We start from the raw sequence: 22,929 nt of genomic DNA on the forward strand, positions 1-22,929 counted from the left end.
GCTTCGGCGTCGAATTTACTTGATTAGGGGGTCTCAAATCACGTTCTTAGCTGTGCATCTGACCTTGCACACAATCGCTGCGACATCTTACAAAAAGACGCGATCCTCGCGTCGCGCGTCGCCACGCTCTCACGTGCGCTAGACTGCCGCGTGGGCTTTTCTCTAATCGGGCCCACGCATTCCACAACAAACATTTCACAACCACATCAAAATCACTCCTCGCGCGTCAAAGTCATATCTGAAAAGAGTCCAAGATGCATTTCCACACCTATCCCCAGGGTATATGGCCAAAGAAGATCAGCATCCCGCCCACATATTCAATCCACCAAACCCACTTCATCCAAGTAGCCACTTGTTTGTGTGAATATACAGAAGAGGTATCGAACAAGAACAGAAAGATCGAAACAACAAGCACACTCCTCGCTAGAATGCAGTGATATCAGAAAAGACAGACCAGGGAAGACCATCAGCAAATAACAAGTAATAAGCCATTACATCGTGAATGAGAACAAGAACATCGCCTCGTCGGGCAATTTTTTTTCGTCAGGACAAGGGGTGGGTGGTTGGGCTACTCTGCTCACAACGCGCCACCCGCACCAGGAAGAAGCATCTCAATGCACTTCGTCAGCAGATTGCTCGCCTCATGCAGCAACTCCCATCTCGTCTTCTTGAACATATCGCGCATGATGATGAGCAGACCGAGACAAGCATTGCGATTGGAAGTCTTGCTAAGATCCTCCGGCGAGCGCACACCGCCAACACGGTTGAGGTAGAGAACCATATCCCTGACCTTGTCGTCATAGGTGGGGAGTTGGTATGGCTCTTTGACCGGACCATCGAGCGCGAAACCATACGACCACACGATTAATGTGGCGAAGTATAGTACCCATGGTCGGTTGAGGAGGTAGTCGTCGCGTGCGGAGTAAGAGAAGCCGGCCGTGGACGGCGTATTGGGGTTCAGGCTGTGATCTCCAGCGACCATAACGTTGGACAGGAAGCGGAGTGCGTAGAATGTGGCGTCCCGGGCCCGGGCAGTGGGGGCCCACATCTCCTTCATCCGACGTTGCGCGCCGTTGTAGTCTTGCGGGGTTATTGACCGCCCGAGAAGGCGGGGTGCGCCGGCGTAGATTTGGCAGTCGACAATGTCGACGTGCATGGCCATATGTGCCAGGTGGTGGAGCACAGTTCGGGACTCGAACACGTTGTCATCGTCAACACCTTGCGAGTATCCGTATGAGCTCGAACTAGGGCGGTCCTCGGATCGGTTCAGTGAGCTGTCGAAATCTTGTTTCCAGAAATCAAAGGCGCGAGTCAGAGAGCCCCGCCACTTGTCGCGACCACCTAATGCTGTTGTCACACCGAGCGAGCTGACTTGTAGATCTCGCTGGTTCATGTGCCATGATACGCTCAGCAGACCGGCCATGAGGATTGTGCGTCCAAACGAATTGGTCCGTACCGTCTGCCCATTGAGCGTCTTCTTGAGACCGTCAAGGAAAGACATTGGTTTGATGCCATTCGATGTTAGGGATTGCTCAACTCGTCCCACTTCAGAGCTACTCGTTGCAGACCAGAGCGCTTCGTCACAAGGCAGTGGAAGACGCATCTCGTGAGCGACCATGACAGCGCTATGGCCGAACATGGTAGCGTGGATGCTGTCCATGACGAAGGCTGCGAATGCTGCCCTCCTAGTAGCCTCATTCGTGATCCAGTGATTCCACCACTCATCAGGCGTGTTTGCTCCACCTATTCCGTTGCTTTTTCCGTCCTTGACACTAGGAGGCGAATCCATTGCTGACCGTCCGATCAGCGAGCTTCCACGCCTCATAAGCGTCAGTGTCGTGGCATGATGGATGTGCGCTCGTTCATGTAGCGGGCGCGTAGAATACATCTTCTCAAACGACTCGAGGAGGAGCAGGCCTTGGAAGATCCATAGCTTAGCGGGTGGACGGAAATCAGCGTCCATGAACAGCTCCCAGCGCAGGTGCCACGCCAAAAAGTTGGCTAATGAAGCACAAGCCTGTGTCGTCTCTTGACCGTAGTTCTTCTCCAAACAAGACGCTCCGAGACACATGATGGCGAGCAACAGCAGCTCAGGACACGTGCTTGCATTGAACGTTGGCTTGTGGAGGATTGGTAATTGCGGGTGGAAATGTACCCAGTACGAGCTGATGTACGTTTGCATCATGTGCAGACTGAGCACGTGCCGGCTGTCGTCTTTGTCACCCTCCATGAGTTCCTCCTTCTGCTTCTTGACTGGCGCATGATCTGTTTCGTTGAAGCGCAGATGTATCAGGTCAAGAAGATCTTTCCGCTTCTCTTCTGACAAGGCAGATTCTGGTAGCGTGGTATCTAGTATGCTATGAACAGCCATGGGATGTGCAGGCGGTGCAGGGTTGTTCAGATAGCCGGCAACTGAGGGGTCATAGTTAAAATACGGAGCTTGAAGGCCAATTTGGGATGACGCACCAGCTACGGGGTTTACTCCGCCCGGGTAATCCATGGGCGATGCGCCTCCTGGGTTGAATTGATTGTCGTTGAATAGCCAGGCGGCGAAGTCGTCGGCCATGGCGAATGGTGACCGACTGTATCCATTGCCACCAAACATTGGTATAGCATATGCGGGGTTCTGCTCCATGATGGCATCAGAGACACCCTGCATTCGGTTGTCTATTTGACCTGTAGACTCGACACCATTCATAGGCGTCTGTCCAGAAGTGCCATTGTAGAACTGGTTCTCTTGTTCTCGAGGAGCAGGGGTGCCGGCTGGCTGGGGGTACTCTGGTGGAGGTAAGGAGGAGAAGGGAGGAAAGTTGTTTTGTGATTGATACGCACTTGCGCTGTTTTGGTAGCCGGTCGAGGGCGCAGAGGGAGTATACTGGGATGGTGTAACAGCAGAGTTGAAGGGTGAGCTCGAGCCATACGAGCTGAGATTGGACGTCTGCGCGCGTAGATCGGGCCGGGTGAAGTTCCCATTACCCACATGTGGGGAGTTGTGGAGAGAGTTGCGACCTCCACTGTAGTTGCCCAAAGCGGCCGGACGCGGTGGGGGTGCAAAGTTTCCAGCGCTCTGGGACTGCATGTCGTAGGGCTTAGCTTCTGAGCCACTGCGGTACGTATCGTCGCTCACTGTCCTCTGCAGCGAGTCCTGCCTGCTGAGCGTGGCAGTCGAGCCTGGCGACTGGAAGTTTGGCGGCGACATTCTGCTGCCTGGGCCTGCGTTGGAGGCTCCCGACGGCGGAGACTGCATGCCGAGTGCCTTCTGTGGCGGTGCATTCTTTCCGCCCAGTGCAGCCGTCACAATGGGGTTCAGATTGTGCATGTTGAACGTGTCCTTGCGCAGCAGCTGCGAGCCTCGCGCCGTGTGTCTCTCCTTGTGGCGCGCGCAGAGGTCCTGCCGGACGAAAGATCGGTGGCAGTCGGGAAAGTCACAGTGGTAGATTTGCTTGGGGTTGTCTGTCTATGTTAGCTGGGTGAGGCCGGCGGGCGCTGCTGCACTCACGGTTCAGCTGATGGCGGTAGAGATGCTCTGCGCGGGAGTAGCTCTTCCCACAGCCCTCGTGCGGGCACTCAAACTTCTTGTCGAGGCCCTTTCTGCTGCGCCGTCTCTTTCTCGAGGAGCCATGGCCGTCACCCTCGCCCTCGCCGCCGGAGCCATCTTCGTCGCGGTCGCGTCGGCGGCCACGGGTGTCAGCGCTGTCGGGGGAGGCGGGGGTGGGAGGCTCGTTTGCAGGGCCAACCGTGGAGTCCATCTTGTCTCGGAACTGCGTCTGGATCTTGCCCAAATCCGACGCGTGCGCAGCATGCATAGACAAGATTTGCGCCGTCATTGCCAGCGGGTCGTCAGGTGCAATGTCGTGTGTCGCGACGCTGGCAGACAGTGCGCGTGTGTAGGGCTTGGGTGGATGTTGTGTAGCCTGGTGGCGGAGCGACTCGTGTGCGCGGTTGCCAGATGGTGTTGATGTTAGTCAAGAGGCGCTCGGCCATGGGCGTGCATGCTGCTTTGGGAATCACACGGCAGGCGAGGCGACGGCGTGGGCTGCGCGAGTCTTAATCGCCGCGATCCTGGGCGATGACCTGCAGATAGAGCCTCTGTGTATACTATTAAGGCGATGGGGTGTCGTCGTGGCGAGAACCCTGGACGTGGACGGGGAACGTGGGGAAGGGCAGCTCGTCGTGGGAGGCAGCAGGACGGGCGCGGGTAGACTTGTGGGAATGGAATGGAGAGGGCCGATGCCGACTTGGGACGGCGACTAGGACTCACGACTGGGGACCTGTGACCACGCAGACCGTCCGCAGTAGCCGCGATAAGAATTCAAGATCCCGTGGCTGTGGGTAATGTCTAAGCACCAGCTGGCTGAAGTAGTGAGGGGTAGCTCGCAGCCTTCCGACGACTCCAGCCTCCGCCGTCAGCAATTAACTTTCTGTATGCACTCCAAGACGCCCGTCTGGATGCTGCAATACTGCACCTACACCTGCAGCCTGCTGGACCACCAGAATGTGGAGAAGCGAGCCGGCGTGGGACTGGCAACTCGGGCGTGGGGGCCGCTCGAGCGCTGCATTTAGTTGTCCTTCTCCGTCGGCGCCGTCACGACTTCTCGTAAACGCCATTCCAGCTACTGGTCGATAGCAGCGCGTGCCTGTTCATGCACCGCAGACTGTGCACCGCCGTATGCACAAGGCTGCATCAAGCATGCGATGCTGCACGTGGAAGCATTAGACTCCTCCTCCTTCCAGGCCCGCTGCCATCCTGCCCACTTCTGAGACTGTTGATATCTCTGCATCGCTTCACCCATCTCCAGACCCTGATTTACGCCCCTCTATACCTCTCTACACCTCGACCTGAGCCCAACCCGCCCAACACGCAACTAATTTCCACACCTCATCACACGTGCGCCACTCGCACCGCGCTGCTCATTCGCCAGCATTTACCCAGATGCTAGTGCCCACTCGGCCCGTCGGCCACCAATTGATACTTGCAGCCTGGACGCCCTACCCCAGGATCGTCTTGCCGCGCAGCGCGACAAAACACGCAGACGCATCTACGGTCCACTCCCGCCAATGATGCGCGGCCCGGACGTCACCCTCTTCTTGCGGCACTCGGAGCCCGGCGAGCGTCGTCGCATCGGTATCCGCATTTGATTAACTCTGCATATAGTCATTGATTTATTCGGAGGAATGTCAAGACGGAGCTTGTCTAGTTGAGCCTCATCAGCCCTATCTGTCATTAACACCGTGTGACGAGACAGTTCACGCAGTGCAACATGGAAACGTGGAACGACCAAGCCGGGCCTGTGCCAAATTCGCCCCCAACCGCTGGACCAAGCTCAATGAGACAATTTCTCCCATCCTTGTCACTACGGTGCGCTTTACCGAGCGCCTCTCTTCCGCCACGGATAATATGCAGTTTTGCTTTGCTTTGGTCTTCCTTCATGTTTCAAGGCCAGTATGTTGCCAAACTGGGCAGGAAATTCCCTGGTCCCAGTCTATACTTGTCTCGTGAGCTGAGATGGATCCTCCGCGGAGGCTATACACATGCGCTAGCTGAGCCACTGCGTACTGGTTGGTTCTTGAGGCTGGAGGTAAAGCCCGAGGGCATTAATGCATGTCTCTTCGATGAAGCCCCGCTATCACTCATCTGAGATCTCGACTATCATCAGATACTAGTACTAGTAATGCGGCTCCCTGAAGCCATATCATGCCGTGCGTGATATCTATGTGTGCTGATGCAAATGATAGCATCCCGATTTGCCCTGCCAAGTCATTATTCCGTCCTATTCCTACGCTTAATGTACACCACGGAAGCTTTCTGAAATACTACCCGTTGAGCCTTGCCCGTGATAACCTAATCTTGGGCCTTCGCACCACCCTCTTCATCAGCCGATTCTGCAGCAGAATCAACCTTCTTCGCCTCCTCTGACCCTTCGGCATCTGGCTTGCTATCATCTTTCGATGGTTCATTTTCGTCGTCTTGGGCGTCCGAAGCACTGGCCTCAGCATTCTCAGTAGTCGCTGGCTCTGTGGCGGCATCTCCATCTTTCTTTTCTTCTACCTCGGTCGTTGTACCCGCTGCCTTCTCTTCGCCCGCGTCTTCCTTGGCTGCTTCAGTCGTGGGATCCTTGGCATCTGCTTGTGTTATCTCCTCTGCAGCTTCAGCCTCGTCCTCGTCCTCGTCCTCGTCCTCGTCATCATCTTCGTCATCATCATCTTCGTTGTTATCTTCAATAGCCGTGACGTCGCCGTCGCTATCGGCTTCCTCCTCTTCCTCATCCTCCTGTGCCGATTCAAAGATTTGAGTGACTGGTCGCGCTTGAAGAACTGGTCGCTCCTCCTCTTCCTCATTCTCCTCTACAACTGTTTGAACGGCCGTGGCGCCAACTGATGGCGAATGCCTATGTCGCTTCGTTGTTCCAGCTGTTGATAGCGAATGATCAGACATTCCGTCTGCCAGTGTGTTACTTGAAATCTCTGATGTCGAATCAGAGGGCTCTCGCTTCATAATCAGAGGTGGCGCTGACGGCTTGACCTCTGTTGATGGCTCAATACCCTCCGCCTCAGGAGGGATGGTGTAGTTGTCCTCTGGTACCAGACCGTATACATCGCAGACCGTCTTATAGAATATGTATAATCCCGTACGTCCCTCGACCTTCCAAAAGACTTCTCGGTGCGAGTACCATGCGTGCGCAAAGATTCTGTATACGCGCCTGAAGATGTTGGTCAACTGGCGCATTTGCGAGTGCTGCGTTGACGAGTCTGTGCCTAGCGCGAGCCGTGAAGGAAAGTGCTTGGGTGATGTGAGGGTGTTAGCCGCCCAGTCGAGCGTGTGGCAGCAGTAGTCGATGGCACAACATGACTTTGGCGGGTCGTGTACTGCGCAAAGGTACTGCCACTCGGAAGCGCGCATCTCGGGACACGTCAGGGACGAGCATGGTGGGTCGTCGGCGAAGAGGGCGGTAATGATGGAGTTGACCTTTTGTATGAGGAAGCGGCAGAGTTCGTATAGCCACAGCGTCCTGTCCACATTGGCGGGTGATTGTGCTATCTTCAATGCCATATTTCTGTCTACCGGCACAGTGCCATTCGAGCCGGCGGGGTGCGTGAGCGAGTGGTGGAGGGCTTTGAGGTGCTCTGTAAGTTGGAATGCCGAGTCAATCTGCGCATCTTGTCAGCCAGGCGCTGTCTTTATTGTAGTATGCCTCGACGTACCTCTGATAACTCTACCAGCGGCGGCCCCTCCGCCATGTCCTCCGCCTTAGTCCCCGGTCGTATTCTCCGTTCGGCGGCATGGTCGAGATTGCTGAAGAGCTTCTGCTGCTCTGGCGACGCGGATACCGGCGAAAGCTGGTCTTCTGGGATGGGCGGCGGGCTGGGAAGGCGCGGCGAAGCGGGCGACGTCATGTTTGCGGAATGATGAGTGGTAGTGAGTGAATTGCGATCACAGTAGGCGTCTGGCGACAGGTAGGCGGGGCGGCGTGTGTTGTTGATACCTGGAGCTTGCGGATGCAGGGCATGGGCAGGGGTCTTGTCAACTAGGAAATACGCGACGGCGCTAGCTTCATCGCGCGTCAGTCGCGGTGGACCATTTTTCTACATGACTCTGCCACCCCACGACGTCATTGCCGTCTCTCTTGGCCTCCAAAATCCCGAAGTAGCTGCGATTAGGTAAGTCGCTGTAGGACTGCATGTTCTTACGCACCTACCTCCAGATCATCTGTTCTAACTTATTCTAGAACTGTATCTTGACGCTCTGGCACCCCTCCTCGACATTCGAATCACTATCTAGAAACAGCTTGCCGGCCATGGACGGAAACGTATCAGACGATGAAGTCCCCACTCTAGTCCAGCCAGAGACTAATACCAAGGTCCTGGACGACCAAGATGAGGAAATACCCAATCTTGTAGCGACCTCGAAGGAAGCACCACAGGGTAAAGTGCCCATTACCATAGTTACAGGGTATCTTGGTGCGGGAAAGACGACTTTGCTCAACTATATTTTGACTGAGCAACATGGAAAGAAGATTGCCGTCATTCTGAATGAGTTCGGTGACTGTATGCTCACCTTCACTAAGAATAAGACATCACTCTGACAGATGGCTTAGCAATTGACATCGAAAAGCAACTCACTGTCTCGGACGCAAACTCCACATCCGCCCAACCCGCTCCTTTTGTCCCACTCGCGAACGGCTGCATATGCTGTTCGGTAAAAGACATCGGTGTAGCAGCCATCGAGAACCTCATGGAGCAATCTGGCCTGTTCGACTACATCCTGCTCGAAACAACCGGCCTAGCCGACCCCGGAAACATCGCACCTATGTTCTGGCTCGACGATGGCCTAGGCAGCAGCATCTTCCTCGACGGCATCGTCACACTCGTCGACGCAAAGAACGTACTAAAGAGCCTAGACGAAGGCCTCGGCGACGAAGAAAACATCGAAGAAAGAAAGAAAGCGTCGCATGACGAACACGGCCCACTACTCACAACAGCGCATTTGCAAATCAGTCACGCAGACGTCATCATCATCAACAAAACCGACCTGGTTTCCGCACAGGAACTCGAACAAGTCACCGAGCGAATCCGCTCTATCAACGGCCTCGCGCGCATCAAGACGACGACGAAAAGCCAGGTCCCGCAACTCGAAGGACTGGTTTTGGATCTCCATGCCTACGACGAAGTCACAGACACAGATCTGCAATTCGCGAGCAAAGGACACAGTCACCTCGACCCTACAATCACCACTTCAACCATCTCCTTCCCGGCTTTAACCCGCGAGCAAGTCGAGAAATTCGATCTCTTCCTTCGCACTATTTTGTGGGAGGAGATGCTGCCGAATGAGACTGCACACAAGCCTTTTGAGATTCATCGATTGAAGGGACGCGTCCCGGTCAAGGACGGCAAGATACTTCTCACGCAGGGTGTAAGGGCGATTTACGATACGAATGAGCTTGATGCCAAATCCGAAGATGAGGTTCGGGAGTCGAAGTTGGTGTTGATTGGGAGGGCTGTGGATCAGCAGGCGTTTAGGCAGAGTTTGGTGGCCACGTTGGGTGGTGGGCAGTGATTGAGCCTTTGTGTTCAGGAAAAGTGAAGGTTGGCGCGGTTCGACGGCGTTGTTGGTGATGAAGTAGCAGGCGAGCATATTGGTGGCCCTGGTGTGTTTGTCGTCTCAAAGCAACACCCACGGCAGTCGCCTTTTATTACTATCCCTCCTCTTTGACTCACACCTGTCTGAGATGCCATGTCTTGGTTGTCTTCCACTTCACCCAACGTTCATGACGGCGTTGCGGATGTGCTGCGGATGCTGTAGGTTGAAAGTGGAAAGAGCGAGTTGAAATTCATCTTGACAGCCTGTACACAGTGCTGAAAAGAGGTTGAGCTTGAGCGCATTTGCAGTTGAACAATTGTCCCTCGCGCAGTGCTAATTTATTAGAGCTGTATACACTAAGAGGCACCGCAAAAAAGGTATAGTGTCGTTCCTGCCTGCACGGCTCCATGTAGACGCTCCTACTTCTATACTACAGCCCTAACTTAACGCGGGCATAACATCTTAGCATATATTCAACATATCAGAGCATAGTCAAGTAGGCTGATTAGATGTCTTTTCTTCGATATTGAAAGATTTAGGAGGAGGGGTTTGCATAGGTACTGTGAACAAAGGTGTTCGTGAGATATACCTGTATTGCGGTTGATTGCCGTGTTACTCAGCCGCTTTGTGCCTGGGTTTCGCCACCAGCACGTCCAAAAAAAACAATGGGAGGAATTGTAATGTGCAGCTTAGGTACAATTACGGTCCCTGGCGAAATCGGCTTCCTCTCAGTACGCCTTCACAGCAAAGAATGCGCCACACTGCAAGCAGAGATTGAGGCTTTCTGCCGAGCAGATAAGGCATGGCATAACCCAGCCTGACACCTACGTAGCCCTTCTCGTCAGCGCTATATGTCGCAAGGCAGTGGCAGCCTGGTGGAAAACTACTACCCCGCGTCGCCCCATCTCTTGAGAGCACGACACCCTCAACTTCTACCACACCGTAAAGATGCCTAAATACATTTACCAACCTCTGGAAAAGCCGAAATCAGGATTCCGGCTCCTTCAAATCAGCAAAGATCCTCTCACCGACCAGCCGCAATGCACCTTACAGAAGTACAGCCTCACAACCTGTCCTGATTATATCGCTCTATCATACACTTGGGGCGAACCGACACGAACTCATAGTGTAGCAGTCGACGGAGCGAATCTGGACCTACGCCAAAATCTTTTCGACTTCTTATGTGCCTACACTATTGAGCCATGGGGCATGGACGACGTCACGAAACCGGTGTTCTATTGGATCGATCAGATTTGTATCAACCAGGAAGATCCGATTGAGCGCAGCGACCAGGTCCGTATCATGAGCAAGATTTACAAGCAGGCGAATACGGTGCTCGTGTGGTTAGGGTGTGACCCTGACATGGTTGACGCAGCGCACCGGCTGCGAGACGCGGTATATACCGACCTGTCGGCTCTTGCTACTCTATTAGCTCACCCATATTTCAAACGGGTATGGATCATTCAAGAGATTGCGCTCAGCACGAAGTTACCTCTCATGATTTGCGGAGGGGTTGAGCTCAAGAATTGGGATTGTTTAGGCTCTGCAGGTAGATTTACAGAGCGGATGATACCGGCAGTTCCCTCGATAGCCATATTTGGTCAACGTTCTTGGGAAAAGCGTACTCTGGATTACTGTATCCGAACACATTGGAGGAGCAATTGTCAAGATCCTCGCGACAAAGTCTACGGCTTGTTGGGGGTTACACCTGAAAAATGGCGAGTACGTGTTGATTACACAAAAGAGGTGCTTGAGGTATACTTCGATGCGGTGGCAGCTCTGTTTGAAGAGTTATTCGACCGTAATGACCCGGAATGCTTTTATCCAGCAAATCGGACCATCAGACCACAGGACTATCGCATCACGCTTGTAGCTTTGGCAAAAGGGATGGGTTTCTCCCGACGACAGGTCAATGGCGTCTTCTCATTCTTCGATTATATCGAGGGTACATACTTGAGCACCGAGATACGAAATGTCCAGTACACATACACGGGCCGCATATGTACTAGAGTACGCGCGTATTTATCTTCCGAACAAATCCCCACGCCAGAAGAAGAATTCGAGGTCAGCTGGAAATCTATCACTGCGACGAGGCGAAAACCATTGATGCGCGATATCATCCCAGAGATGGGCTTGCAGTTGGCAAGTACAAATGCGGACAGCAAAGCTGATCAAAGTGGCTTATCTGCGCCAGCTCTAGATCGATGGTGGTGCAAGCATGCTGGCGAGATACACTACTTTGATTGTCCCGATGAGGCGCCAGTATTTTACCGTCTACATCCAATGTACTGCCACGACGAGTCAATAGATCACCCTTGAGGGAGAGCTGGTGCATTCACAAGATCACGCCCCATCCACTAGAAGCAACCTTTATCCAGACATGGTGAAGCGAAAGAATGCGATCACCACATGTACACTCGTTCCCGTATCGCCACTGAAAGAACTCAAATAATTACAACAATCAATTTGCCACTAAACTAATCTCAACCCCCCAATCTCACCTCCCACTCAAAACCCTCACTCCACAGGCGTCACTACGCTTACACAATACCCTTCTCATTCCCAACAACATTCGTCTCATTCCCACTCGACGCATCACCATGCAGATACGCCGCAAGACCAATCTCTTGGTTAATCTCCGCCATGCGCTCCTGATCCTTCAGCGCCGCTCCCTCACTACCAAAGATAGTGTCCATCTCCTCGAGCGTCAGGCGCTTGGTTTCAGGAACGAAGAACCAAATGAAAGCTGCTCCAAGCGTGGTTACGAGCCCGAAGAGGACGTATGTACCCCAGGTGATGTTTTCGAGCAGCTCGGGCGTAATTTGTCCGATGATGAAGTTGTTCATCCAGTTGGAGGAGCCGCCGAGGGCTGTACCGTAGGGGCGCGTGGACAGGGGCCAGATTTCTATGAGACGGAACGTTAGCATCAACTTTACAGAAGAAAAGTTTGGGGAGAGTAGGAGAAGTGCTTACCGGCGATCAAAATCCAAGCACAAGGACCCCAAGAGTAACCGAAGTGGATGACGAACAACCAGACCATCACAACGGCTGCCCATCCCGCCGCACGATGGTTCCCAAAGTTTTCATAGTTCTTCGCGAGAATGACGGCGATGACGAAGTGGGAGAAGGCCATGCCGAGGGCTCCGACAGCGAGCACGGGTTTACGGCCGAGCTTGTCAATGTAAAGGACTGCGGGGATGGTGGCGAGGAACATGACGATGCCGACGACGCCTGTCGCGAGGAGGGATTGCGTGGTTCCTTCGAGACCGATTTGCTCGAAGATTTGAGGCGCGTAGTAGAGAACCTGGGAGAGTGGAAGTCAGCATGAGTTTCGAATGTAGATCATCAACGAGGCCCGAGATTGTACGTACGGCGTTGATACCAGTCCACTGCTGGAAGAACATAGTGACAGTCGCGACGATAACCCTCTTGAACATAGCCTTCGTCTTGAATAGCGAAGCAATGGCAACAAACTGGAGCTTGAAGATGTTCATAGTAGTCTGCTCGCGAAGATGCGGGAAAGCTTCAGCAACACTGCGCTTCTCGAACATGGACTGGGCCTTGATTTCCAAGAATTCCAACTCGATGAGCTCATGGTCAGCGGGGAGGTTGCGGAGAGAGGCCAGGTTGCTCCTCGCTTCTTCTTCGCGTCCATGGTGTACCAGCCAACGTGGGGAGAACGGCATCCAGACCATTCCGATGATAAGGACGAATGCTGGAACGAGCTGAAGGCAGATGGGCACGAGCCATGCGGCGTTAGATTGGGTCTCGAGAGTAGTACCTCCGATGTAGTTGGTTCCGTAGTTGATCCAGAAACTAATCATGATGCCGAATGTGATGGCAAGTTGTTGCAGTGCAACCAAAGCACCACGGACCTCACTAAGACGGGTCAGTATGTTACTTAGGTACTGAGGTAGCTCCTTTTGGGTGTACTTACGGAGGTGCACATTCACTGTTGTACATAGGGACGATGACGGAAAGACCACCGACTCCGATACCACTACGCTTGATTAGCGAATGCTGAAAGGTTTGTACTGATGGTTCACTAACGTGATGAAGCGACCAGCCAGAATCTCCTCGTGACCACCAGAAATTGCAGTAATCTGGACCACAACACCAATGATGAAGATTGCAGTAGCGATCAAGATGCCGTACTTGCGCGACATTGCCTCAGCAACGAAACCGGACATGACGGCTCCAAACCAGGCTCCGAGTTCCAGGATAGCGGTCAGCCATCCCTTCTGGGTTGGATTGTCAACGTAGCCGTCGGTTTCTACTCCATGTAAGCGCAAGCTGATAGTGAAAGTCGCAAATACGTACGTGCTCCGAAAGACGGCATAGCTAGAATTCCACTGAACATGCCCTGGTTGTATCCGTACAATACACCTCCGAGACAGGCAAACAAGGCGATCAGGAAGACCTTGCCGTTCTTCACAAGAGCCCTAGGACCACTGGCGCCCATCAGGGCCTGACGCCTTTGAAGCGCGGCATCGAAGCCAGATGCACCACCGCCGCCTCCAGCCATGATGATGCTCGATTACCGACAATCGAAACGCTTGAAGAGTTTGGCGAAGGTCTTGAACAAAAGCCGTCTGAGTAGTACCCCAGATTGCCAAAAAGCTTACGGTCCTTTACTCGGAGACCCCAGGCTTATGTATGGGGGGCCACCGAAGCCCGCACCACCATGTGCATAATCATCCAGCACCCCGGTGGCCGTACCGCAGCACTGTGGGGAAACAGGCCTCCATACTCTTTCCAGATCATCGGTAATAAGAGCTGTTTAACCCCTTAAGCATACCAAGGGGAAACGGCTGCTGGGCAGCATGTTAAAGACGGCTTGAAGAGCGCCAAGCCAAGGCTTCGAGCACACTAATTGGACACGGAAAGCGATGTAAGCATCCACCATTCTTGGCAGTCATGTGCCGTTCGTGGTTCATCCGCCGCTGATGTCGTTCGGTTGCTGTAGGCCGGGTGCCAAGGGCTATCAGAGGAAAGCTTTAGGCTAAATTGCCCGTCATCCGTGAATTCGTAGCAGCGGAGCGCCGACATGACGAGGCTCCGAGGAATCCTTTGACGGTTGCGACGGCAGTTTCAATAGTGCGATCGAGTCGTGAGAGGTGCGGACCATTGTTTCTACACGTGTAGCATCATCGACTTCCAGATGTGGTGGCAACCGGATCTTAAAAATCAGATGTGAAGGCTAAAGGCGGAGCGCTGATGCACGTAGAGGCCAAATGCGCTTGGCATGGCGCTCAACTGATCGCGAACAGCCAACCCGGTGTCCGAGTTCTATAGCCATTCGGACGAAATACTGGTTGAAGCAGGAACTTGCTTTCCGATGAACAGTAGTCATGTTTCAGGCATCGATCTCCTAGAGCTGCAGCTTACGCGGAAGCAGTTCGCATGTAGTGGTAGCCTTTGGCCTGGCACGGTTGGCAGGAGCACCATCGACCCGCATTGGAACTTCGCGGAAAAATCACGAGAAGCCCATCAAAAATTTCCGGTTGTCGAGTTTGTCCATTCGATTCGAGTTGGACGTCGTGGGTGGAGTGATGAGAGACGGAAGCCAAGAGTGCGGCCCCATAGGTATGGGGAAAGGGCCGTGGATGCCCCACGCGCGAAAACGCGTACGACGCGCTTGCCAACAAACGTGACTTCACAACAACGACCAACTTCAACCCACGCTGCTAAACATCGAGCATCGGCTCATACAAATATGGCGGTCTCAATATTCCAGCGGAAGCGCGACTTCATCTACCTCGTCTTCTTCGTTGTGCACCTGCCGGTGATGCTAGGTAAGTACCGAGAAGGAATATTAAGGCTGGAGGCTCCATCATGCTGCAATAGTATAGCAAGATTACATATGCGAGGGCCCGATCTTTTGAATCATTTCCTCTTTCAATCGTTCCGATGCTTCCGGACTTGATACATCACACCGCCGCATACATGAATGGACTGACCAATACTAACTGAACGACAGCCTTCGACTTGACAGCCTACTACCCAATCCAAATAAAGCCCCTCTGGATGTCTTCGCTCCGCGACTGGTACATATCTACATACGGCGACCGCTTCTTCTACAACGCCCCAGCTTGGTTCCCCGTCCTGACCTTCCTCGAACTTGTCTACCACCTCCCTCTAACTCTCTGGGCCATCCCTGCCTTGCTGCGTAACGACCCACGCGTCCCTCTTGCTCTGCTGGTCTTTGGTCTAGAGACGAGCTTGACAACGCTGGTCTGCTTGGCGGAGATGCTGAGTTGGGAGGAATTGACGCCGGTGCAGAGGGGTGCGCAGGGGTTGGGTGGCATGTATGGAGGGTATCTGGCTGCTGGTACGTTTTAGTTTCGATTGATTCTGGAAGTTGTTCGAGGGGAATGTAAGCTAATGCGACTAGGTATCTTCATGTCGCTGGATTGCTATGCGAGGCTTGATCAGATGATTGCGAAGCAACATCGAGGCTTAGAGCCGGTTACGAAGAAGAAGTTGTAGTACCGTGGTACACGCGCGGGGAACACCCAATGCTGTGGCGATAACTGTACCCAGCTGTCACTCGGTATACCCGGGAGTTTGGGTCGTGTACCGTTGCCTGAAAGCAACTTCCCACACGGATAGTGCACTGCAATCTTTAGCGTAGAAGAGGAACAGCAGTTGTACGAAGTACGTGGTGCGCTATAGTCGATTAGCGATGGGTGAACACTAAGGCTTTCTCACCGGATGTAAACCAGGCGAAGAGACGGGACATGATAGAGAGGAAAGGCTCTGCTCGACTCAATCTTATCCACTACACACGAAACTACACAATACGTCACTTCACTTAGGAATGGACACACGAGAGTGATTTAGTCATAGTTAGCATTCGAAAAGCACACTAGTCGTACACCCATCCGCCAAATTTTGACCTAATGATACAGTACAGTAGCGTCGTTATACCCAAGCGCCACGTGCTCCACCAGCATTGGATGCACCATTCCCGCAATACCGATCCTAAAGCCTGTGTCTACCGTAACGCCACACCCGTAACAGCCCTGTAGCATATACCAACCACCGGTCATAATCGTTTTCCATGTAGCCTTCATACGTATCCCAACGCCAACAAAAAACGCAAAACAACAGCACAAACATGCCAGCAAACAGACGTTATCTCAACACCCAAACGACAATAGAAACGCAAGGAAAGAGAAATGAGGGGGTAAGCCTCGTACGACACGCCCGTTATCGTGGACACCGCTGATTGGAGGATACAGCCACTGCACTCTACCGTGAACAGCATCTGACGACGTTTGTCGGGCTTCTTGAGCGACTCGACAATATCGGTAGCAAGGCAGTGAGGGTGTACAGACTGCACAACAGACTGGTTGAGGAAACCATTGTAACACATGGCATATGCGACTGGTTTTGGACCGCATATATCGGTCGGCTGCACATGTGTTTTCGTGTTATGCGTCTGATGTGGTACAAGGCCTTGATGGGTTCGTCTCGGTAGGACTTGGTCGTGTCAACGTCGAGGATTGGCCGGGCTACGTTGAGATGCGCGGAGGTGTTGTCGTTGAAAGAGTGGAGAGAATAAACCTTGAGAGACGCAAACAATCGTTTTGGAAGACGCAAAGATAGACACCGAAAGCAAAAATAACCCAAGAAACGCTGCTCTTTTTTTTTTGTATGTTAGTAGAATATCTTAACGATCTTTTCATCGGCCTCTTCTTCAGCCAGCATCCATAGCACGTTGACCTTTTTGGCCGTACCGCATCTCTCTTCGAAGTCCTCACCTAGCTTCATGATGCAGCTAAAAGCCAGACTCCATCCGTTGACACCAGCGGCGTAAAAAGTCTCTGCAACTGCAGCCTCGCGACTACCGCACTTGACAAGCTTGTAGATCTGGCGGCCGTTGAAGTGGGCGCCGTGAATGAAAGGATCGGCTGCTTGGCAAGTACTGAACACTAGACAGTAGACGAGAGGTGTGCCTTCAAGTGCTTCTGACTTGGCCTCAGTACATTGGTGGCATGTCCCGGTGTCGTAGCCATCGTCCACAGGATGATCAGCAACACATTCGAAGATGTCGTCGTCGGTCGGTGTCGTCATGGCAGCTGATGCCCATACTTTTGGCGTCTCAAGACTCACTGGCCTGGCATTGTGTAGAGGGAGCAGTTCACCCGGTGCTCGTCGATTCGCCTCGAGCGTCTTGACACTCCTGAGGAGCGCTTTGGTAGGCTTCTCATACCAAATCTCAGAGCTTCCGTACTTGATAAGCCACTCGTACTCTTTGTAGTCTGCCGCACTAGCTGGATGAAGGGTCATAAAGACATTGCGTCTGAAAGGCCCGATGCGGAGTACGCGGCTGGCGAAGTCGGAGATGGACTCGTTGGAGTATTGCACTTGGATGAATTGATTCGGAGTATGCACTTCTTCTCCTGCACTGTATGGGTTCATGGTCAACGCGGGCGGAGGAGGACCGGGTGGCGGGGGCGGGGGCTAGTATTGATCAGCAATGCATGGATCTGACCGCGTTCTGAACGTACTGGGGGAGGAAGTGCTGAGGTCATCATCGGAGCGTTCATGAAGTCAGGTAAGCCTGGTGGTGGTGGAGGCTGCTAATGTCAGCTTACAATCATTCCGCAATGGGTATGTGGTATATCGCGTACAGGAGGTGGAGGAGGTGGCGGCGGCTAAAGTACACAGTCAGATCACGCTCTCATTTTCTGGTATAGTATCAAACTTACTGGATGAGGTATCTGAGAATCACATCTCCCGGGGCTAAAGTGGCATTCCATGAGCGGCGGCGGTGGTGGTGGTGGTGGAAACGGAGCAACTTGTCCTGCAGTCGACACTCCCAGAATGTTTCCCTCGTGCTTCGTCATATCTTCACTTTGTGAGTCTGAACCAAGAGACCAATCTGAGTCGTGACGTTGCCGTGATGACCCACTCTCAGTCGTCTGCTCTTTCATGTCCTCTGTCGGTATGATCGGAAGTCTGCGTTCAAGAGAACCTTGTTCGATTGTAGACGAAGCCATTTTTACGGAAGAACGAGCCTCTTGTTGATATGGGTTCAGGTTTGCTTGTTTGCCGTTCGGCTGTTGGTGCGGAAGCGGTCGGGACGACGAAAGAATGGGCATTGAAGGTGGGTGTTCAACAAAGACAATCTCATCTGATTCCATCTTGCGAAGCTGCGATCCTAGGAGAGAGATTGATAGCTAAATGAGGAAACAGTCCTGGTATTTATGAAGAAGAATGTTGCACGGAGTCAGTCGAAGACAAACGTGAATGATAAAGCTGGTTCGACCACCGGACTAGACGACCCAAAGGTTGGGAGACTAGAATTTAGTGAAGTGCGTGAGCCAGCGCAGGTAGGATCGTGGTCAAATTGTGTTGTGGGCCTTGAAAAAAGCAAGGCGTAGGCTGTACCTGTGCCCGATGTTTTGTGGTTCAGAGTAGGGTTACTGCAGATCAAATCGAGTTGGTTCTAAATCCCTTGGTAAGGAATCGGCTATTTAATGACCTCCAAGCATCGTTCGATTGCACGCATGTGGCGTCGATCAATTCGTCAAGACCTGTGTTACATTAATAGTAGCAGCTGTTGTACACGTACTACCGTCGGGCTGAGCGTTAATCCAATGCCTTCGAAACCAAACTTGTCTATTGCCTTGATTTGATGCCCCAGCAACATGGCCGGAACAGTGCTGTACAATGTTGCGTAGAGCTGCGAGGCTTCGATTACAGTAATCCCATTTGACCCTGTCGTCGATTGCTTCACTTCGCGCGAGCCTAAAATACCTATTTTGGCTGAGCCATGACCGGCTGCATTCCGCCAAGATAGTGGACCGAAGCCGACTAGGATATATGTAGATAAGGCCAAGAGTGCATGATGATCGTATGCAGAATAAGGTTCGTCAGCGTCTGGACGTTACCCGAGCCAGTAACGACAAGATTCGAGTGAAGCAATCGTTGATTACCAGCCAACTTCTCTACGAGTCCGCATGCATGCTCGAAAGAACACGCAATGAAGACATAAATCTTCTTTGCGAAGCATTTGGAACGATAAAGCATTTGGTTGAACAAGCGGTGAAGAATTACCTGGGTAGACTACCTGGTATGAACGACCAGCGATCTAATAGGCTGGATGCAAACAACCTCGAGGGTGGACGCTTAAAAGTATAGCCGTGTACAACGGTTCTCTGCATGATGCTGTGATGTATCTTATCCATCCCGTAGAACGCGATGCCGATAGATAGGGTCGGCTACAAATGAGGGGCCGAACGTGACCGATACGTTCTCCGGGTTCCATCATCTTGAGGACCAGAGAATTGCAAACCGGCAATTGCATGGAGGAGAAAGAACCCGCCCCGAATGGCAGGATGCGCAATTGCCTTTCGCCTTCGCAGTATTGATGCCAGCACCCCTGGAAACCTTCCTAGATGGTCATGCAGACGCCAACAGCCACATGCATTCCATGTCACACCGCGTTGTCGCTTCTGTACGCTAGTTCTGTGACCACCAGGTCGAATGACTCGATACAAGGCAAGACTTATATGTAGCCCTAAATGTACAGCTCCGATGTGCGGAAGTTGAGGATTATCCAGTGGCCCGATGTACGGCTTTGTGGACAAGGCTGTCGCATGCAGGTACCGTGGCTAAGTAGCCGACCTCGGGAGGCAGGGCTGAGCGTCCTGGATGTTGACCGGAAACGAACATCGTTTCTAACCTTCGGAGTCTTGATGTGGCACATCAATACTCGAGATCGGGACCCAAGCGAGCTAACCTAGCGACAGCACTATATGTCCATCGTGCCTTGGTAGGATTGTGACCGAAGCCGCAAGTCCTCTATCCAGGAGGGTATTGCCCAGGGCCAGGAAAAGCCTCCACGAAGTATAGCCTGAAGTGATCCAGAAGGTCCAGATTCCCGATTAGGCCTCCAGGTAGATATCTGGTCAAGCTTGCGAAGCAAATTGACAAGAAAGTAAACCAAGGAAGAGAGAGAGCGAGAGCGAGATAGTAGTTGGGATTGTGAGTGACTTTATAGACATGGATCCCTGACATAACCAAAAAGATCAGGAGACCACAAAGACTCTCGAGAGCCTGAAAGAGAAGAGAGTGAAGCTAACGAAAGTCGAGAACAAATGGAGTGAGGCGCATATATGTGAGGCATAGCGATCTTCATGCTGGGCATGCTCGATTGGGCAAGAACGCGCGACGGCGGCAAGAGAGACTTGGAAATGTACATGGACGTATGTGGGCAATAATTGAATGTCGCAGTGCAAAAAAGTGACGAGGAGATAACTAGAAAGACATGATGTTCAGATAAAGATTGCAGGACCTCGGAGTCTACTCCAGGCAACGGCCATGTGGGTTGACACGTGATACATCACGAACGCGCCAAGCTCTGGATCCTCGATCCGCAGCGTCATCGCAAGCTCGCAGCTCGCGACACCACGGCGAAGCCATCTCCGCATCACGACATCCGCTCCCTCTACACGCCTCACACCATTCTCGAAGCTCAAACATACCCCGACCGTCGCATCGCCCCCGTCAAATCCCCGAACACCATCTCCCAGCGCGTCACCTCCCAAACCACGACCTACAATGGCGAACGGGTCAGTTCCGCGATCCGCGCAACTCAGCTCTCCAGCATGCCAGCCACTAACATAACCCTAGCTGGGCACCAATCATCGGCCTCATCGTCACCGTCATCTTCTGCGGCGCCGCCTGGTTCCTAGCTCCCAAAGGCGAGAACCAAACGTACGTTCCCACCATCTCTTCGTCCAAATCACCACCCAAATCACCACCCGCACCCCCAAAGCCATGTCTGCGCGACGAGAATGAGAACGCGCGAGAGAAGCTTCTAGCTGTGTGCAAGAAGCGCGGCGCAGGCGATGGGAGACGGGTTCGTTTCAGCAATGAGACTGGGACGAGTCAGGATATCAACATCAACGACAGCGAGCTATATCCCCGAGTTTGAGTCTTCAACTTAGACGAGCATTCTGAGTTGAGATGCAAGGAGAGAGAGACACCTTGGGCTAACTCAATCGGACAGGGTCTGGCGATCTACACTCGTTCTCTCTGCCGCGGCCATGTATATCATGTGGGCGATTACTTTCCTCGCACAACTCCATCCTCTTATCTCGCCTGTACGAAACGATTTGCGACCGGAATACAATGGAGGGCGTTAGCGAAGCTCGACTGGGGATGCTAGACGCGCGGGGGATAGGCATAGGCACGTTGTGAGAAGGATGGCTTTGGGCGGTTTGGACGAGGCGGCAATCAGACGCAGTTGGGCATATGCCGGAGAGATGCATAATGCTAGAGCAGTTGTGTTCTGTCTGGCAAGCCGCATCTGAAGCCATCGGTGAAGGACAACGAGAGCAGTGCATTACCGAATACTTGAGCGCATGTGTATAGTTGGTCTTTGGCGTAATACGGAGTCTTTCTCGACTTGTACAAATATCAAATGGGTATCATTGCTTGCAACCAGAAAACCGCTCAGGCTCAACTTCCCCAAATCCAGACATGCCTTTACGAAGCACTAACCAACCCACCAACCCACCCCCAAACACCCCCCAAAACAGTCCACTCCCTCCAATACCCCTCCCACCCCGTCCCCAACCCCGCCGCCCTCAAAATCCCCCATCCAACCGCCGTCCTCAGCCCCGCCCCTATCCCCACCAACACACCCGCCCTCACATACCCACAATCCATGAGTATCTCCAGCGCCGCAATATTATTCACAATAACCGCCCAACTCACCGCCGTAGCCGAGCTGGGTAAATCGTAGTCCCAGATAATAAGCAGGATAGGAAACAGTTTCGTGCAACTGCTCACCAGCAGTGCAGTCGATAGTGGTGTAGGGGAGTCGAAACTAGGTATGCATCTCCGCCACAAGCGACGGAGTGTCGAGCTAGGGAGGCGCGTGGCGTCAAAGGCGCAGAGGAGGCGGATGGGGAGGTGGAAGGCTAGTGTGCAGAGGGTGACGAGGCAGAGGAAGAATAGGTATTGCAGGCCTAGTGGGTGGGCTTGGAGGACTACGGCGTTTGTGATGCCGTCGTGGGGTGCGACGAGGGGGCTTGTGGATGTTGTGTTTAGAGCGGGTGAGGAGGGGGAGTAGGGTGTTGGGTGGTAGGGCGATGTAGGTGGGAGGGGTAGTTTTTCGATGCGCGCCCAGGTTAGGTAGACGTCGAAGAGGAGGAGGAGGATGCCGAGGCGGAGGATTGATCGCTGGGGTTATGTTAGCCATTGCTGTCTCCTCCAAATACGTTCCCCCGATCCAGTAGCATCCCAGACAACATTGATCGGTAATACATACATCAAACCCCAACCGTCCCTCATGTTTCCCCAACCGATTAAACAGCAAGTGTCGATACACCTCCGCTTTGATCAACACGAGGTCGATGAACAGGACTACGAAATCGTGCTCGACGTATTTGTCCGCGAATTTCTTGCATACGGGGCATTGGGTTAGGCGGACGCCTTTGCCGAGGGCGCGGTCGTCGGCTTTGGAGTAGGTCGTGTAGAGTGTGCGCACCGGGGTGCGGCATGAGATGCAGATTGGCATTGTGTGGGGGTTGGGACGGAGGATCGTGAGGTGTGGAGGAGGGGTTACATGGCGTGGCGATTTGAATGGAAGTGTTGGTTGTCGCGGTGGGAGCTGTGGGATGTGGGGTATGGAGTGCGCGTGGGAGTGTTGGAGAAGATACGCAGAGTGACGATGCTTGGGAACGCGTATCGACACGGCGTTAACGTAGGGGGGCTAAACTCCGAAAGAATCGACAGTTCCCAAACCGTCTACAAAAGGTCTCACAGATCCCATCAGATATCTATCCATTATAATACTTCATTCAAGAATACACTAGCCTTGATTATGC

At 53.0% G+C, this 22,929-nt stretch overlaps 8 protein-coding genes across 8 annotated transcripts; 3 read left to right on the forward strand and 5 right to left on the reverse strand.

Moving 5' to 3' along the window:
• Positions 1–577: 577 nt before the first annotated feature.
• J4E93_009286 (uncharacterized protein) lies at positions 578–3,827 on the reverse strand (the record flags this gene model as incomplete). Its single annotated transcript, XM_049347179.1, has 2 exons — positions 578–3,453; positions 3,500–3,827. The coding sequence occupies 2 exons, from the start codon at positions 3,825–3,827 to the stop codon at positions 578–580; spliced, it is 3,204 nt and encodes a 1,067-aa protein (XP_049195743.1).
• A 2,015-nt stretch (positions 3,828–5,842) lies between these two features.
• On the reverse strand, positions 5,843–7,395 carry J4E93_009287 (uncharacterized protein; the record flags this gene model as incomplete). Its single annotated transcript, XM_049347180.1, has 2 exons — positions 5,843–7,150; positions 7,204–7,395. The coding sequence occupies 2 exons, from the start codon at positions 7,393–7,395 to the stop codon at positions 5,843–5,845; spliced, it is 1,500 nt and encodes a 499-aa protein (XP_049195744.1).
• A 401-nt stretch (positions 7,396–7,796) lies between these two features.
• On the forward strand, positions 7,797–9,055 carry J4E93_009288 (uncharacterized protein; the record flags this gene model as incomplete). Its single annotated transcript, XM_049347181.1, has 2 exons — positions 7,797–8,046; positions 8,097–9,055. 2 exons carry the CDS (start codon positions 7,797–7,799, stop codon positions 9,053–9,055), a joined length of 1,209 nt encoding a protein of 402 aa, XP_049195745.1.
• Positions 9,056–11,619: 2,564 nt separating this feature from the next.
• J4E93_009289 (uncharacterized protein) lies at positions 11,620–13,604 on the reverse strand (the record flags this gene model as incomplete). The annotated part of the gene is made up of 6 exons (XM_049347182.1): positions 11,620–11,984; positions 12,053–12,383; positions 12,451–12,958; positions 13,017–13,079; positions 13,130–13,352; positions 13,400–13,604. The coding sequence occupies 6 exons, from the start codon at positions 13,602–13,604 to the stop codon at positions 11,620–11,622; spliced, it is 1,695 nt and encodes a 564-aa protein (XP_049195746.1).
• Positions 13,605–14,795: 1,191 nt separating this feature from the next.
• On the forward strand, positions 14,796–15,568 carry J4E93_009290 (uncharacterized protein; the record flags this gene model as incomplete). The annotated part of the gene is made up of 3 exons (XM_049347183.1): positions 14,796–14,874; positions 15,060–15,410; positions 15,474–15,568. The coding sequence occupies 3 exons, from the start codon at positions 14,796–14,798 to the stop codon at positions 15,566–15,568; spliced, it is 525 nt and encodes a 174-aa protein (XP_049195747.1).
• A 1,173-nt stretch (positions 15,569–16,741) lies between these two features.
• Positions 16,742–17,622, reverse strand: J4E93_009291 (uncharacterized protein; the record flags this gene model as incomplete). The annotated part of the gene is made up of 2 exons (XM_049347184.1): positions 16,742–17,548; positions 17,596–17,622. The coding sequence occupies 2 exons, from the start codon at positions 17,620–17,622 to the stop codon at positions 16,742–16,744; spliced, it is 834 nt and encodes a 277-aa protein (XP_049195748.1).
• A 3,031-nt stretch (positions 17,623–20,653) lies between these two features.
• Positions 20,654–21,240, forward strand: J4E93_009292 (uncharacterized protein; the record flags this gene model as incomplete). The annotated part of the gene is made up of 3 exons (XM_049347185.1): positions 20,654–20,664; positions 20,726–20,809; positions 21,105–21,240. 3 exons carry the CDS (start codon positions 20,654–20,656, stop codon positions 21,238–21,240), a joined length of 231 nt encoding a protein of 76 aa, XP_049195749.1.
• Positions 21,241–21,583: 343 nt separating this feature from the next.
• On the reverse strand, positions 21,584–22,619 carry J4E93_009293 (uncharacterized protein; the record flags this gene model as incomplete). The annotated part of the gene is made up of 2 exons (XM_049347186.1): positions 21,584–22,282; positions 22,371–22,619. 2 exons carry the CDS (start codon positions 22,617–22,619, stop codon positions 21,584–21,586), a joined length of 948 nt encoding a protein of 315 aa, XP_049195750.1.
• Between the last annotated feature and the right edge of the window lie 310 nt (positions 22,620–22,929).

This window comes from Alternaria ventricosa (assembly GCF_023758065.1).
Source record: "Alternaria ventricosa strain BMP 2768 chromosome Unknown scaffold_20, whole genome shotgun sequence".
Classification (NCBI taxonomy): domain Eukaryota; kingdom Fungi; phylum Ascomycota; class Dothideomycetes; order Pleosporales; family Pleosporaceae; genus Alternaria; species Alternaria ventricosa.